Source organism: Agelaius phoeniceus, chromosome 12 (assembly GCF_051311805.1).
Source record: "Agelaius phoeniceus isolate bAgePho1 chromosome 12, bAgePho1.hap1, whole genome shotgun sequence".
Lineage (NCBI taxonomy): Eukaryota > Metazoa > Chordata > Aves > Passeriformes > Icteridae > Agelaius > Agelaius phoeniceus.
Window position 1 is genome coordinate 21,023,305 of NC_135276.1, and position 16,916 is coordinate 21,040,220.

The window sequence follows — 16,916 nt, forward strand, 5'->3', positions numbered from 1 at the left end:
CATCCATCCATCCATCCATCCCTCATCCATCCATCCATCCCTCATCCATCCATCCATCCATCCATCCATCCATCCATCCATCCATCCATCCCTCCCAGCCTTGCCATGCCCACCTTGGCCAGGCCTGGCACTGTCAGGCTGTGTTGTCCCTGCCCAGGAGGCAGCAGGTGGCTTTGGAAGCACCAGGAGGGTTTGGGAGCATGGTGGGTGCCCAGCATGGTGCCCACCATAGTGCCCAGCACTGCCCCTCTCCCCACATCCCCCTGCCCACCCAGGTTTCTCCAGAGGAATCTGCCAATCCAGCCGTGATCCCCGGGCAGCCACACGGCCTGAGAGCAGCCTGCTCCCCCAGGGAAGGGCAGCTTCCATTCACATTTGCCCAGAGATCCAGAAAATTAGAATCTGGTGTATTCAGGGAGATTTATTTTCAATTACAGGTTAAGGCTGAGACATGAAATAGCACCGGGTTTGAAAGTAGTGCATAAATCCTGCAACAAATCCATGTATCCCTGCTCCATATAATAAGATTTTATTGATTGCTATATTGTATCTGTCAGAATAAAACTCTCTTAATGCATGCATCAGGATGGAGAAGATAGAGAGCTTGTTGGGAGTAGAATCTGATTCAAGAATCAATGCACTTTGATTAATATGTCGTTAAGAAAGTAAGAGTTATTTAACTTGTTTGATGCACATTGCAGAATGATGACTCATATCTTTTAAATTTCTTTCTTTGAGCTGCATTTAAAAAACCCCCACAACCTTGGAGCTGTTTTTCACATTGTTACATCTAGGTTTATCAGTGATTTTTGCTGGATCCTTCTGCCCAGGTCACAAATGCCCCTGAACCCTATCAGTAATAAATCCTATGGCCCAAACCACTTCTCATATCTGTTGTTAAGGCTTTATAGGGAGAACAGAGTGGACCTGGTGTTTCTTTATTCCTTCTGGATGTTCTGCAGTGAAGGAGGAACTCCAGGGAAAACAAAACAAACAAACAAAAACCCCAACAACAAAAAGAAGTTGTTTTTCCACTGTGATTACAAATCCAAGCACCAAGGACAAGCCCTGGCTTAGCTGGGAACATCCCACTCAGCACTGAATTCCCAGCTGGCTCCAAAAAGGGAACATACTCTTGCTGCAGCCATGAGTCCCAGGCCAGGGGATGATCCCAGTGACTCTGACTGGTTTCTGTGACCTCCTGCTGTCTCTGTGGCATTTTTAGACTGAGCTCTCCAGTCTCATTTTCAGACTGAGCTGACACCAGCTGCAGATCCTTGCTGTTCCCAGCCCTGGCCCCTGCAGATTCCACAGAATCATGGAATAGTTTGGGTGAGGGAGGACCTTTCAAGGCCATCAAGCCCAACCCTCCCAGTCATGACTGAGCAGCAGGAGGGGCTGAGGGAGCTGGGAAGGGGCTCAGCCTGGAGAAAAGGGGGATTAGGGGGGACCTTGTGGCTCTGCACAGCTCCTGCCAGGAGGGAACAGCCAGGGGGGGAAACAAGGGACAGGATGAGACAAAATGGCCTTAGAGAAGGTTTAGGGTGGAGATAGGGGAAAATTTCTTCATGGAAAGGGCAGTGGTGGAGTCCCCATCCCTGAAAGCGTTGAAAAAACATGGATGTGACACTTGGGGACATGGTCAGGGGTGACCATGGTGGTGCTGCAGGGCTGATGGTTGGACTTGATGATCTTAAAGATCTTTCCCAGCTAATTCCATGATTCTGTGATTTCCACCCCTTCTGGTGGGAAAGGCAAAGCCTCCTGCAGTTCCCAGCCCAGAGGAATGTGCTGTTTGTAGGAAAGGCCCTGGGCAGGTCACCGTTGGCCAGGCACAGCTCCTGCCTGCTCTGGGGCCGTGCCCTAAGGAGAAGGAGCAGGGTGCAGCCCCATCCCTCTGGCACAGGCTTTTCCCCATGCTTGGCTGTCCCCAGGGAGCAGCAGGTGTTTCCCTGCCAGGGCAATTGCTCACATCCGTGGGTGGAGCACAGACACCTGAAAGAGAAAATACTTGAGGCTGATCAAGGCAGATTATAAATAGAAATGCATCTAATTAGCATCTTAATCTGCAGGTTTTCTGTTTGTTTGCAGTGGCTTTCCTACTCACAAATCCAGCTAATGCAAATTCTATTTTTACAGAAATGATTCCTTAATTGCAATGTGCTGGAATGATGTGAGATCCCAGCGGATGGAGCAGGGGCTCCTGCCTGGAGCAGCTCCTTGTGGGGCCTGGCAGGGATCAGCTCTGGGGTGGGGCAGGATGGCAGCACTCAGCTGCTGCCTTTGGGACCCTCCTTCCCATAGATGCCATGGAAGGACACCCCCAAAAATTCCAGGTGGACCCCAAACACACTGCTGTAGGAAGGAGCAGGAGCCAGAGCAGGCATGTGCTGGGCTCCCTTTTCCACCCAGCCCCAATTTAAGAAGTGTTTCTAAAATTAAAAACATAAAGATGGAATATTTTCTGGTATATCAGCCTTTATCATCCCCAGAGGTTCCTTACACACACACTCAGAGCACTTTGGAGAGAGAATTCCCTTTTTTGCTTCCTGCCTGAGTATTTATTCCTTCTCCTTGAGGATTCAATATTTCCAGGGTATTTCCATTATAGTATTTCCATTTCATTTGCCTGGCTACTGGAAGCCTTGGGGTCACCAGGACATGGGTAGGATGGAACGAGATGAGCTTTAAGGTCCCTTCCAACCCAAAGCATTCTGTGATTCCCTGATTCTGTGATTCTGTTTCCCTGACTGCTGGTGAAACTGATGTTTTCAGCAGTTCAGAGTGACTTGGGATTTTTGTAGCTGTAAATGAGAGCAGCTTTTGGCACAGGATTTGTTTACTCTCTAAAGCTCTGCTCTCGTCGTATCAAACATCTTGGATGCCAACCCTTCCCTTCTTTGAGAACCTCTGCTGCACTGAGGCTCCTTTCCAGAGGCATGGAGCAATTGCTCCCCAGCTGAGAGTCAGTGGGAACAGCAGGCACCTGCAGCTCCAAAATCCAGGCTCTTCCCTTTTGTTCTCTGGCTGCTTTTACCCCTCGAGCTCTGCTGCAGCAGTGCTGCTCTCACAGCCTGGAGGGAGAGCCTGGAACCAGCCCCTCACTGCTGGCAATCATTCCTCCCATCCCATCTTATTCAATTCCATCCCATTTCAGGGATTAAGGAAGGAATTGTTCCCTGGCAGGGTGGGCAGGCCCTGGCACTGGTGCCCAGAGCAGCTGTGGCTGCCCCTGGATCCCTGGCAGTGCCCAAGGCCAGGCCCCAGGACACTGCATGGAAAAGAAGAGGTGATTCTGCCTTTTGCTAAGGTTTGATTGTCCCTCAGGGGCTGCAGGGAGCACAGGGATCTGCTCTAATGGTTTTATTATTACCATTATTATTTTTTGTTACCACACTCTCCAAAGCTCCACCAGCCACATGCAGCCACACCTTGGAGCATTGACTTATTTATTACTCTTTGAGTTTTCTTTTTCTTCTCCTTGTCTGCAGGGATTTCCATAAATATTTAAATGCTAATGTGAAAAAAAAAAAGAAGTGTTTTTCATTTCTACTTACCCATTTTCTTTTCTGGCTGGTCCTCTGGGCAAACCCATCTGCAGCAATTCAGGCTGGAGGAGCAGGGGGGTCCCTGCTCAGCCTGCTTGTGTCATATCAGTCACCCCTGAGTTCCTGCTAGTGAGAACTGAACCTCCAAACTCTTGGCTGCCTGCTTTGCAAAACCTTCCAGGTCTGCCTGCTTTATCCACTGCTTTCCATTGGAGCAGGACATGCAGCCTGGGGAGTGTTCATCTGCTCCTGCCCTCCACTTCTGAGGCCTTGGAGAGGCTCCTGGGCATGCTGAGCTGAAGAAATGACATAAAAATGAGGAGCAGCACCTCTGCCAGGGCAGGCAGGATCTGAGGCTCTGCCAGGCTTTGCCAAGGCTGAGTTTCCATTTGGTGCTGTCCTGTCCTGGCTGGATGCCCAGGACTGGGCTGGCACAGGCTGTGTGAGGGTGTCAGTGCCAGCCCAGGCCAAGGCTGGAGCAGGGACCATCTGCAGCAAGCCCTGAGGCCCCAGAACAGGACAGACACAGCTCTTTGTACTTGGTAGGCAAACCTGCTGCCCAGTGGGATGTGTTGGGAAGTCTGGCTTGCAGGGGATGGGAGAGGGATGGGCTGGAGAAGGGATGGGCAGGAGAAGGGATGGGCTGGAGAAGGGATGGGCTGGAGAAGGGATGGGCTGGAGAAGGGATGGATTGGAGAAGGGGTGCAGTGGATGCTGCTTTCCCTGCCCCAGGGGGATCCTGAGTGCAGACACAGTGCAGTGGGACAGTGACACCAGAGGGTGATGCCCAAACACTGCCCTGCCTTCTTCCCTGCGCTCAGAGAAGGAGAAGAATCCTCTTGGGAGCAGGGAGAGCTCTGTGTGGTGGAATGAGCCCACTCACAGGAGCCAGGATGGGGTTGTGGAGGGGGAACGTGGGTGGTGAAGGAATAGGAGGTGCAGACAAGCCAGGAGGGTCAGTGGGCATCAGCCTGACTTCTCACCCTGCTGAGGGGTGCAGTAAATGTGAGGAGCCTTTGGAAAATACCCGTGTGAGGGGAAGGAATCTCTGACAGATCAGCCAAGACAAGGGGCAGCTGCACTCAGGGCAGGGCCCCAAGTCCCTGTGTCCCCTGGCTGGAGGCAGGGGGGGCAGAGCTCAGCTCAGGCTTGACTCAGGCTTGTCTTACCTGCTCCTTTCCCCTGCAGGTACCTGAGCTGCTGCCAGCTCTCCTGGCACTGCTCCATGTCCCATGCAGCCACACAGCGTGGGGAGGAGAGCCTTATTAGCACAGCTCTTTGTGACATGCCCTTGAGTGATTTATTTTTTTTCCAGGTGTAAATGCCAGGGGAGGCTGTTCCAGTGCTTCCCATTCTTTCATCTCAGCAGGGTTTTGCCCTTTCTCCCAGCGTGGCTCTGACAGCAGGCTCAGAGCTGCTGCCTGTGGAATACAAAGTTCCCTGGTAGAGAGCATGACAGGAATTCATTCCAGCCTGGGCCTTGCTTTTTTTTTTTTTGCCTTTTTTTTTTTTAATTTATTTCTGATTTTCTTTTTTCCTCATGCTGGCTGCTCCAGGAGTCTCTGGAGAAGTTTTGAGAGTGGGGAGTCCATTGCTTAACCCCTTTTTCCTGGGAGCAGGCAGCTTGAAGATGACCCAGTGCCTCTCCCAGATCAATCATGGAATATCCTCAGCTGGAAGGGATGCATTAAGATCATCAAAGTACAAATCCTGGCCTTGCACAGACACTCCAACCATCCCAGCCTGTGTCTGAGAATTGTCCAAACTCTCCTGGAGCTCTGGCAGCTTTGGGGTGGAACCATTCCCTGGGGAGCCTGGGCAGTGCAGGGACCCCTTCCACTGTCCCAGGTGCTCCAAGCCCTGTCCAGCCTGGCCTTGGACACTCCCAGGGATCCAGGGGCAGCCACAGCTGCTCTGGGCACCTGTGCCAGGACCTCACACCCTCACAGGGAAGGATTTCTCTTGACATCCCATCTAACCATGCCCCCTTTCAGTTTAAAGCCATTCCCTGTGTCCTGTCCCTCCATCCCTTGTCCCCAGTCCCCCTCCAGCTCTCCTGGAGCCCCTTTAGGGGCTCTGAGCTCTCCCTGGAGCTTCTCCTGTCCAGGTGAGCACCCCCAGCTCTGCCAGGCTGGCTCCAGAGGGGCTCCAGCCCTGGAGCAGCTCCCTGGCTCCAGCATCTCCTGATCCTGGCACTGTGGAGTGCAGCTGGGACCTGCCTGGAGAGCAGCAGCTCCAGGCTGAGCTCACCTGCCTGTTCCCAGCTCAGGGACAGAGCTGGGGCTGCAGCTGCTGAGCCTCTCCCCTCCCTGGCCGTGGAGGATCTTGGCACACGTTGGGGTTGTGCTGCCAGCCAGGGCTGCCCGTGCCAGGGGAGCAGCTGGATCCAGAGGCAGTGCCAGCCCTTCCCAGTGCCCTGGCTCTGCTGGCAGGGCAGGGACACCAGGAAAGGCTTTGTCCTGCACCCAGGGAGCTGCTGGGGAGGGGATTTCCTCAGGAAGAATTGCTGTGCAATTAATATACATGTGGTTTTTTGTGGAAGTTTCAAACTCTCCCCCCTCAGGAGCCTTTGATGCTTTATTAATGATCATGGGCTGTCCAAAGCCACCGTGCTCTGCAGAGGGAGCTCAGAGCAGCCCCAGTGCCTTTGGACAGGGCCTCCTGTGAGCCCAAGGAAGGCATTGCTGGCCCAGGTGACCTGGTGAGGGTGGGTGGACTCAGGTGTCCCCAGGAGTCACTCCAGGGTTGTGACACACTCCAGAGGGAGCAGTGAGCTGGACCCTGGGGCCTGGCAGCTCTCACCCTCCTGGTCTGAGCAGGGTGGCAAAGGTGGGGAGAGGCAGGAGCTGATGATTTCAGCTGGGTTGGGATTCACAGGAGCTGCTGGGAATGCAGCCTGCTTCCAGGGAATGCCAGTGCTGAAGGGCTGGGGTGGATGGGGATCACTGGGGAGAGGAGACCCAGCCTTTCCCAAGTCTAATTAATGTTAATTAGCTACAATTAGTGCTCGTGACCTCTGTTGGCAGCCAAGATGGCTGACAGCAGGGACAGGCATTCCTCACTTCCACGCAATAAATCAAGCTGAAGGTGCTCAGTTATTCAGCCTATCATTTAACATTTCATTAAAGAGATCTGTGCACATGCATCAGTGCTGCTGGGGCAGCCTCAGCCCCTGCAGGAGCAGGGATGGCTCCCATCAATCCCAGCAGTGCCAGGGAGGCTCTGGATCACTGAGCTGCACCTTCCCCAGCGTCTCTCAGGTGCTGGAAACTCACCCAAGCCCAGGATTCCTCCAGAGAGTGACCCACAGTGAGATGTGGCTTGGAGAGAGGTCCCACTTGGAGGATGAGGGGCAATTCCTGAGCTGGGGACAGTCTGGAAGGTCCCTGTCGGAGGCAGGATGTTGCTTCAGCTGGGCCCTGCTTTGCCACAGTGTCTTCTCCCATCTCTTCTCCTAGGGAACAAAAGTCAACATCTTCCTCTGGTCTCTAACAGCCTTAGAAATTAGGGGAAATCACCCTTTCCTCATGGGAAGGGCTGTCCAGGGCAACATCCCTGCAGGGATTGAAAACCATGAGGATGTGGCACTTGGGGACACGGGCTAGTGCTGGGCAATGGGTGGAATAAACAGTCTGAGGGGCCTTTTTTAAGCTAAATGATTCCATGGTTCTCCTCAAGCCAGCATCATTCCCATGGCACCCTTGGGGCAGGGCTCTGCCTCTCGCTGCTGCAGGGTTTGTGCTTGGGCTGCCCATGCATCCTGTGCCCTCCCTGTGCCAGTGCTGCATGGATGAATGCCCCAGCCAGGCTGGCACACTGTATCAATCTTGTTTAATAGACTGGAAAGCTGCAGGTCGGGGGAGCAGGGTGATGGATTGCACCTTCCCCGAGCCCAGCGCCGCTGACATATAATGAAATATTTATGATTTATTCCAGCTAATAAACTGGAGTGAAGTGTGTGATGGATGTGAGCAGATGGGGGATCTGTGCATGCAGTTTTCCTGGCGTGGGGGCAGGGAAAGGTGGATGTCTGTGACGGAGAGGCAGCGCTCGGCCACCCATCCCACAGAGGGGATGGATTATCTAATTCCTATAAAAAGCCTTTAACACTTGCCTTATAATCATTTATCCACCCCACGTGGCCTTTCTCCAGCACAGGAGCCTCTGGGAATGGGAACAAACCATTTCTTTTTGCACTGGGCTTGGGAGCTTGTGCCCAGAGGGATGGGAAGAGAGGCAGAGTGACCACAGGGATGTCACTGCTGTGCCACACTCAGCAGCTTCCCAGCCCCACTGTGGCTGTGCTACCTGCAAAAAAATCCTTCCCAGGGGCTTAGGAGAGTGGTGAGACACTAAACTGCCCTGGAAAGAGCAGGAAAACTTGAAAGCACCTGAGAAATGTGACAGGCACATGGAGCTTGTGGCTGCAGGGGGATCCCGAAGCCTGTGAAGGAGCATTCCCATGGTCTGATCTGCAGGCAGGAAAACTCTGCTGAAAGGGATGGAGGAGGATGGAGGAGAACCTTCCTGCCAGCTGCCTCTGAGTGGCCACAGGGACCATCACCAGCCCTGGCTGAGCTCCTGCATGTCCCCATCCAGCTGTGGGTGCTGGGGTTGGAGACCTGCTCCTGCCAAATCCTCACCTGGCAAAGGGGGTTTGAGCTCCCACATTTTGGCTCTGCTCTCCCAGAGGTGTGGATCAGCATCAGGGTTCAGGCTCTTCATCACCTGCCTGGGCTGTTGGGCCAATCCTACCTGGAAAAGAAATCATAATTCTAATCAGTGAGGTGTGGCTGAGCTCTGCCTCAGCCTGATGGACCAGCAGCATCAGCAATGATTCCAGGGAAGTGGGAGGCAGGTAGGAGTTGATGCCAGGCTACAGCAAAGATCCAGAACCTCCTGCCCACTGCTCCTGGTGTGTGAGGCCACTCCTCATCCCACGGGGGCTCCTCCTCATCCCCAGCTGTTCCCTTTCTGCCTGAGTGGCCTCTGGATCAGTGTGCTTGGAGATCCTCTGCTGAAAGGCACCAGAGAAGGGCAAAGACTGATTATTCTGATTATTCCCACTGCCTTCCTGCAAGCTTCCTGGGGTTCTCCAGCTGGGAACTTGCTGGGTCCCCCTCCCCACATGCTGACTTGGTGAGAGCAACAATTCCAGAGGAATGCAGGAGGGTGAGTGCTCTGCTCTGCTCTTCCCTCTGGAAATGAGGGATCCTCGTGGCAGGAGAGAAGCTGACAGCAGGGAATTCCTCCTGGAATTTGGGAAAAAAACCCAAAAAAACCAACATGAAGGCTCCCAAAGGAGCAAGGTGCACTGTGTGGTCTGAAGGAGCTCTGCTGGCTGCCCATGGGTGGCACGTGGTGACTGTCCCCAGAGGAGCTGTCCTGTGTCACCTGGAGGAGTGGCTGTGAGACATTCCTGCTCCCTGTCCCCACTCTGAGGAGCACTGGGCTGGGCTCTGCATGGAGCCAAGAGTTTGCAAAAATCAGGAGTGATTCATTAACAGCAAAGAGGTCTAATAGTTGAAAGTGCTCCAAGCACATCCTCTGCTGGCATGGAGGAGCCCCCAGCATCCCTGGCCCTCCAGGCTGGAGCATTCACTGCTCAGAGCAGAAGGCTGAAATAATCAGCAAAATCATTTGCCTTTCTAAGGGGACATTTGCTGTTTCTTGGTATTTTCTGCTGTGCAGCACTTGGTCTGCTGGAGCTGTGGCAGGCATGGGGGGACATCACAGCTGCAAAGAGCCACATCCCTGGGAAGGATGCTCATGGAGCAGGCTCTGCTGGTGGCACTGGGCTGTGGGGCTCTGCTTCCAACCTGGCAGGGCTCATCCTCAGATGGGAGGAGCACCCAGGACACAGCCAAGTCAGAAACATCCCTGCTCTCAGATCAGCTGTGTCAGGACAAAAGGATTTCACTCATCTTCCCCTTCCAAGTGGATTCTCTTCTTTGCACCCCACTCAAAGGGCAACACCGACTGCCCTAACAGACCTTTGCAGTCTCCTAGAGCCCAGTACCACACCTGAAATCACCTGGGAGGCACCTGCCCGGTGCCTCTGGAGCGCTGAGCAGGAAGGAGGAGGTCCCATGGGGTAGGGAGGCAGTCCCAGGAGCCGGGGGAGCTGGTGACAGTTCTGTGACAGTTCTGTGACAGTTTGTAAATCACAGTGGCACCGCCTGCTCCGGGCCGGCTCGCACGTCTGCGCTGTCACTGCCACCAAGCTGGTGACACCTGTTAGCAAACACCTCCCGTGCTCCTGAGTGACATCTGTGCCCCAGGGCAGGATGGTGAGCCTGGCGTGGGCTCCTCCTGGGTGCTGGCCTCTCCTCATCACCCCTGTGCAAGGTTGAAGTCCTGGGCTCACAGAGCCCCAGTGCGAGGCCAGCACTGCCCCTGTTTGTCCAGCACATCCTAGAACATTCCTGACCCTCTGTCTAGACCAGGCTGAAGTCACCTGATTTACCTAAAAAGTCACTTTTTGTGCATACTTCAGCTATCTTAGAGCTCCCTGAAGCCACCCAGTGTTTCCTCTCTCCAGCCAAGGTGTTCCCTAGGTCAATAGCTGCTTGTGCCTTTGATGTGGGAATTGTGCTCTGTTTGCCAGGAACAAACCACCCTGTGGGTGAGGGTGTTGACACAGGTGAGGGTTTGATTCTGCAGCTCGGCTTGAGGAGCAAAGGGGCTCTTGTTCTCCACATCCTGAGAAGCAGCTCCAGCAGCCTCTTGGTGCCCACAAGGCCTCAGCACTCAGTGAAGGAGGTGCTCAAACTGCAGCAGAGTCCCAAGGGCCCTTTTGTGTTTGCAGTGAGGATTTTGCAACTTGAGGAACCTCCTGGCAGAAATCTCTGCAGTTTGAGTTGGGAAATGTTGGTCTCCATTGCCTGTGTCTCCTTCTGCATCTCCCTGTGAGGGTACTGAGGGCTGGGAGCAGCTTGGCCAGAGCAGCTGTGGCTGCCCCTGGATCTCTGGAGGTGTCCAAGGCCAGGCTGGGCAGGGCTTGGAGCACCCTGGGATAGTGGAAGGTGTTCTGCCCATGGAAGGGGTGGAACAAGATGAGTTTTAAAGCCCTTCCAGCCCAAACCTTCCCCTAATTCTACGTTTTTAACTGGATAAATATATCCAGAGCTGCCTGTAACTCCAGCAAAGGGCAGCCCCCACCAGCACAGAGCCTGCTCAGTATGCAGCTCAGCAGAGCCTTTAACATTTCACAGAACAGATGCCCACTGAGCATCTTGAAACAAATCCAAAGGTAGCAGTGACGGCTGCTGTCAGGGAGCAGCAATCCCACGGCCCCACGTGCCACGAGGTGCTGCTGCCACGGCTCTGTGTGCTGACAGGAGCTGGGTGCAGTGCCCCAGGCAGGCAGAGCAGGACAGGGGCTGTCAGAGACCCTCCTCTCATCAGCCAAAATTCCCTTTCTGCTGCAGCTGGCCCAGGGCAGGGAATGCTGGTTGTGGTTCTGAGCTGCATCCCGCTGGATGGAGCAGCTGGGATGGATGGGACACAGCACCATCAGCTGCCCACCAGGGATGGGGGGCTCATGGGGCAGGACTCACCTGTGACCCCAGGAGGACAGGCACTGCTGGGTTTGTGGGGCAGGGACTCACTTGTGACCCCAGGAGGACAGGCACTGCTGGGTTTGTGGGGCAGGGACTCACCTGTGACCCCAGGAGGACAGGCACTGGTGGCTCATGGAGCAGGGACTCACCTGTGACCCCAGGAGGACAGGCACTGCTGGGTTTGTGGGGCAGGGACTCACTTGTGACCCCAGGAGGACAGGCACTGCTGGGCTCATGGGGCAGGACTCACCTGTGACCCCAGGAGGACAGGCACTGGTGGCTCATGGAGCAGGGACTCACCTGTGACCCCAGGAGGACAGGCACTGCTGGGTTTGTGGGGCCAGGACTCACCTGTGACCCCAGGAGGACAGGCACTGCTGGGTTCATGGGGCAGGACTCACCTGTGACCCCAGGAAGGACAGGCACAGTCCTTGCTGTGGCTCTCAGGGCAGCGCCACTTTGGAGGTGACACTCAGCACTGCTGGGGACAGTCACTGAGTAAATTCAGCATCCTTTTGAGTGCTCTGGAGTTCCCCACTGCTGGGGAGGCAGGGAGTGCTGGATGTGCCAGTGCTCAGGCTGCCTGGGGGGCTGGGCTGGAAGCAGATGGTGCAGGGCAGAGGGGACCAGGGCTGTCCTCAGTGGATGGCATCCCCAGGGCACCCCGGGCTGTCAGCGTGGGCAGTGACAGCCAGGGCCTGCTGCTGGAGAGGAGATGGAAAGGAGGAGATGGGGGGAATTGCAGAGCTGCTCCCAGGAGCTCCCAGCAGTCACAACTATAATGTGACAGGTCCCCTGCCTGTGCTGTGCTGCCAGTGGGATGCAGGGCTCTGTGTGGGGAGCAGAACTGTCAGGGATCACTCACCCCATCAGGGCAGAGGGAAAGCAAACGTGGCTGGTTTTCCTGTGCTGACATCCCAAAGAATGACATGGGATGGGACTGTGTGCCACTGAAGCAGGGCTGAATTCCCTCTCCTCTCCCCATCTTCCCTGGGTGAATAAGCAGCTCCTGCTCCTGGCTCTCCCAGTGCCACCGTTTCATTACTGTCCCCTGTCCCACCCCACGGGATCAGGGTGCAGGAGGCAGTTCACCACAGCAGCCACAACTGCCTCCCCACCCCAAGCAACCAAACACCCAGAGAGCCCCAGTTTCAAACTTTCCCCAACTTCAGAATATTCCAGACAGCCTTCAGCATCCACGGAGTGCCAAGGGGCAGGCAAATACAGGAACAATTAATCATCCCCTGGCTGAGCTGAGCTGCTCAGGATTTTGGCAGGTGCCAGCTGAACAGGGACACAGCTCTTCTGGGGAGCAGCCTGGATTTTCAGCACTGATTCTGATGTTTCCTTGCCCTGACAGTTTAAATCTCTGGGCCTTTGCTGCACCACAGTGCCAGAGGTGAGCTGGAAATGGGGTGTGAAAACTGCATCACTGCTGGTGCCTCCTGTGGTACCTGGGCTGGGCTGATTATGGGATCACACCTGTGGGAAGGACAGGTTGGACCAAACATCTTGCTCAGGACAGGCTCATTTTCCCAATGTCATTCCCCTTTTTTTTTTTTTTTTTTTTTTTGGTGAAATCACAGAATGGTTTAGTTTGGAAGGACCTTAAAGCTCCTCTCACTCCATTTTCCACTATCCCAGGTGGCTCCAAGCCCTGTCCAAGCTGGCCTTGGACCCTTCCAGGGATCCAGGGGCAGCCACAGCTTCTCTGGGAATCCTGGCAGGGCAGGATTCCTTCCCAATATCCATCCAGCCCTGCCTTGTCGCAGTGGGAGCCCATTCCCCCTTGCAGCACCAGCAGAGTGCCAGGAGAGGCAGAGGGGGTGGAGGGAGCAGCCTCTGATGGCGCTGTCTGTTTTGCAGGAGACACAGCAGCCTACAAGGATGGAGTGTACTGGATCAAGGGCCGCACCTCCGTGGACATCATCAAGAACGGGGGCTTCAAGGTCAGCGCGCTGGAGGTGGAGCGGCAGCTCCTGGCACACCCCCACATCACAGGTGTGTGCTCCCTCCTGCTCCCTGCCCGTGCCTGGGGCCCCTCCCACACGGGGATGTTTGAACCCCTTGAACAGTTCTGCTCTCCCAGGGCCAGAGCTGAGTTAGCAGCGGCTCCTGTCTGATTTTGGGAATGAGGCTGCAATTAAATCTGCCCTGCCCTTGTGCATGACCCTGTGTAAGGGGTCAGAAGTGGTGCCCCCAGCTCCACACTGCTCTGTACGTCATCTTCCTCCCCCTTGACTCCAAATTCTCAAACCATGGAGCTTCGAGCCTTTCCCACAGTGAAAAGCTCTGTCCTTGTGTCAGCACAGCAGCCCACAGTGTTTTCCAGTGCTGACATCCCTTGGCATTTCCCTCCCACTCACACCTGAGCCCCTGCTGTGCCCCAGGAGCCGCTCAGGTCCCTGAGGGGTCCCTGCTGTCCCTGCAGACGTGGCAGTGATTGGGCCCCCGGACGTGGTGTGGGGACAGCGCGTCAGCGCCGTGGTGAAGCTGCGCCAGGGCCGGATGCTCTCCGTGAGGGACCTCAAGGACTGGGCCAGGTAAAGCCCCAGGGCAGGGGACAGGGAGAGCAGGCTCAAAGCCAGCAGTGTCCTCATGGATAGGATCACAGGGAAGGGATCTTAAAGCTCAGCCAGTGCCACCCCTGCCATGGCAGGGACACCTTCCACTGTCCCAGGCTGCTCCAAGCCCCATCCAACCTGGCCTTGGACACTTCCAGGGGATCCAAGGGCAGCCACAGCTGCTCTGGGCACCTGTGCCAGGGCCTCTTCACCCTTACTGGGAAGAATTACTTCCCAATATCTCATTATCCATCCCTGCCCTTTGGCAGTTTGAAGCCATCCCACCTTGTCCAAGCACTCCAGACAAGACCCTATAAAAAAGTTCTCATAAAAAGTCTCCTCTTTTCCCATCTGAACAAGCCCAGCTCTCTCAGCTTTTCCTCATAGGAGAGATGCTCACTATGCCTTAGGTGGCTTGCTCATCCCTGAATCTGGTGCCAGGAACATTGGTGACCCAGCCAGGGGATCCCTCCATCCCCCACCTGCAGCCCTGGGGATCCCCCAGGCTGTTCTGGGGGTCCCTGGTGCCGGGCAGGGGGCTTTGCCCAGGCCCCCCTCCCAGCGCGTTCCCTGCACGGCTCTTCCGTGGCTGTCCCCAGCCCTGTGACAGGGACGTGGCTGTCCCCAGCCCCGTGACAGGGACGTGGCTGTCCCCAGCCCCGTGACAGGGACGTGGCTCCGGTGCCCTTGAACGCGAATCCCCCGCAGGGTCCGGCTGCGCTCCCTGCCCAGCCCGCCCCCCCCTCTCGCCCTGTCTCTCCCCTTTATTTTTTATGTCACTTAGGCTGGCTGGGCCCCTGTTCTCGCACTCCCTGGCAGGAGACACATGTCCCTCTTCAGAGTGATTCATTTTGCGGCTTTCTCCTTCCCCGGTGCTCCGCGGCGACAGGCGCCATCCCGAGTTAGCGGCTCCATATGGCCGGGCGCTGGTGGCGGTGGCGGGGGGAGGCGGCCGGCCGGGGCTCCGGGGGCTCGGCAGCCTTGGCACCTCGCCTTGGAGCCAGTGCCAGGCACGGCCGCGGGTTGGTGGCACACGGGCAGCAGAAGGCAGGAGAGCCCCCCCTGCGCTCGGGATGGGGCTGTGATCAATGATCAGTCACCCATCCCCCGGGGGGGACTCACCTGCGGCCCCTCGGGGCTGGCACCAGGGGCACGTGGGGCCCTGCACTGCCGAGTGATGTCCCTGCCCTGGGGACAGTCACTGCTGCAGCCGAGGGGTCCCCAGGGATGAGCTGGGAACAAACATCAAACATCCCAGCACATCTCCGGGGAACTGAGCCTAAATGGGCTCCTGGGGCGTGGGTGGGGGTCCCAGGTGGGGCTGGTTGGGCTGTGGGTGCTCCTGGGAAGGCTCAGCTGGTGCTGCCCAGCTGTGACAGCCCAGTTTGGTGTTCCAGGGACACCATGGCTCCCTACGCCATCCCGACGGAGCTGATCGTGGTGGACGAGATCCCGCGCAACCAGATGGGCAAAGTCAACAAGAAGGAGCTGCTGAAACGCTTTTACCCAGCCTAGGGCCCACCTGGGAGGGTTTGGCCCTGATCCAGGGCATTCTGCCCCCGAGGAGGAGCCAGGGGATCATCCCTGGCAGCTCTGGCTCAATCAGGCCCTTGATTCATGTCCAATAAAAGTAGGATTTGTCCCTCCCGGCTGAGCTGAGCCAGAGCTGCAGAGTTGGGGTTTCCTTGTGGGGAGCCCTTTGCAGGAATCACAGAATCACAGAATGGTTTGGGTTGGAAGGGACATTAAAGCCCATCCAGTGCCACCCCCTGCCATGGGCAGGGACACCTCCCACTGTCCCAGGGTGCTCCAAGCCCTGTCCAACCTTGGACACTTCCAGGGATGGGGCAGCCACAGCTGCTCTGGGCACCCTGTACCAGGACCTCCCCACCCGCACAGGGAATGATTTCCCAGCAGAAATAAAGAATAAATCTAAAATCACACATTAATACTGACTGTGTTATCCAGTGCATCTGCCACCACCAAGTGCCCCCAGTGCACTATTGATGAATCCCACCTTTCAACGTGGGAGTTTGTCCTGTTTGACTCCACACATGAGCTGCCAGCCCCAGGGGGTCCAGTGGGGCCCCGGTTGGGTCCATCTGCTCTGGTCCTGTCCAGTGCTGAGAGGGTGACAGGCAGCTCCAGCTTTCCCAGCAGCTGATGGGGCTCTGGAAGCACCAAGGAGGGCAGGAGGAACAAGGAGCATGAGTAATTACAGGGATTCCTTTGTTAGGGTCACGAGAGCCCCAAAAATCTGGGAGGAGATGAGAGGGGACCATGGCAGGCACATGGTGCTGAGCAGAGCAGGCAGGGAGGGGCTGGGATGAGAGTGGGGCTGGGGAAAAGGGGAAGGGGATGTGGATTGGGGATTGGGACAGGATTTCTCCAGCCCACTGCACAGGGCTCTGGCCATGGGCCTGCTCTGTCCATCCCTACACCCTGCCCACAGTGATCTCCTGGATTTCCATACTTCAGGCTCAAAAGGACTTGAGACGGGGACACGAGGGACACCCAGAGCTCCTGAGGCACCTCTCAGTGTCTGTCCCACGTGGCAGGCACAGGGACACACACGTGTGCAGCCCAGCAGCAGCGGGAGGGCCCGAGCCCATCCTTTGTTAAAACATCAACGATGCAGTAAATTTTTTAACTTACCAAATAGATCAATATCAAATTATCATGTCTCGCATTCATAACTCTTAAGCAAGCAACAATGGAGAGAGACAAGGTCACTGGAGAATAAATAGCAGCAAAAGCTCTTAATGATCTATCATTCTCGACAACCCCGGGCACCCCGCACCAGCCCGGTGACAAGATCATTAATAAAACTCTGCAGGAACGCTATCGATTGCCGTGATGGATGATCACAGGTAGCAAATACTGTAAAACACCTGGCTGTCACACACAGAATGAGGAGTTTGACTCACACCTCGGCAGGGACCTGCCTGGGGCTCTGCCAGGTTTGCTCCTCGGGGATTTCCACAGGGAGGGGGTCAGGGGTGACCCCGGTTTGGGGCTGCCATCCCTGCTGGACCCTCCTGCTCCCAGCTCCACTCCCACACTGCTGTTCCTCTCTGTAGGTGGGGCCTGTTAATTGAAAGCCTCATTGAAACTCCCGGTCACAGTGGCTGTGCGGGAGCTGAGCTGGATGAGAAGGGGTGACCTGGTGGCACTGGATGAACCTGGGGACCTCCAGGAACACCAACACGTCCAGCACCGTGGGGATGGATGGGATCCCAGGG

General features: G+C 55.9%; 1 protein-coding gene across 8 annotated transcripts in view; it reads left to right on the plus strand.

Moving 5' to 3' along the window:
* ACSF3 (acyl-CoA synthetase family member 3) overlaps positions 1 to 15,623 on the plus strand; it is a 53,915-nt gene extending 38,292 nt beyond the window's left edge. For 7 of the 8 annotated variants that reach the window (XM_077184981.1, XM_054640929.2, XM_054640930.2 and 4 more), the window contains 3 exons: positions 12,977 to 13,111; positions 13,542 to 13,653; positions 15,072 to 15,623. In XM_077184981.1, coding sequence (XP_077041096.1) covers positions 12,977 to 13,111; positions 13,542 to 13,653; positions 15,072 to 15,189 — 365 coding nt within the window. In that variant the 3' untranslated portion in view covers positions 15,190 to 15,623. The remainder of the gene's footprint in view (positions 1 to 12,976; positions 13,112 to 13,541; positions 13,654 to 15,071) is intronic. The other variant, XR_013183997.1, reaches the window with a different exon arrangement.
* Positions 15,624 to 16,916: the final 1,293 nt, after the last annotated feature.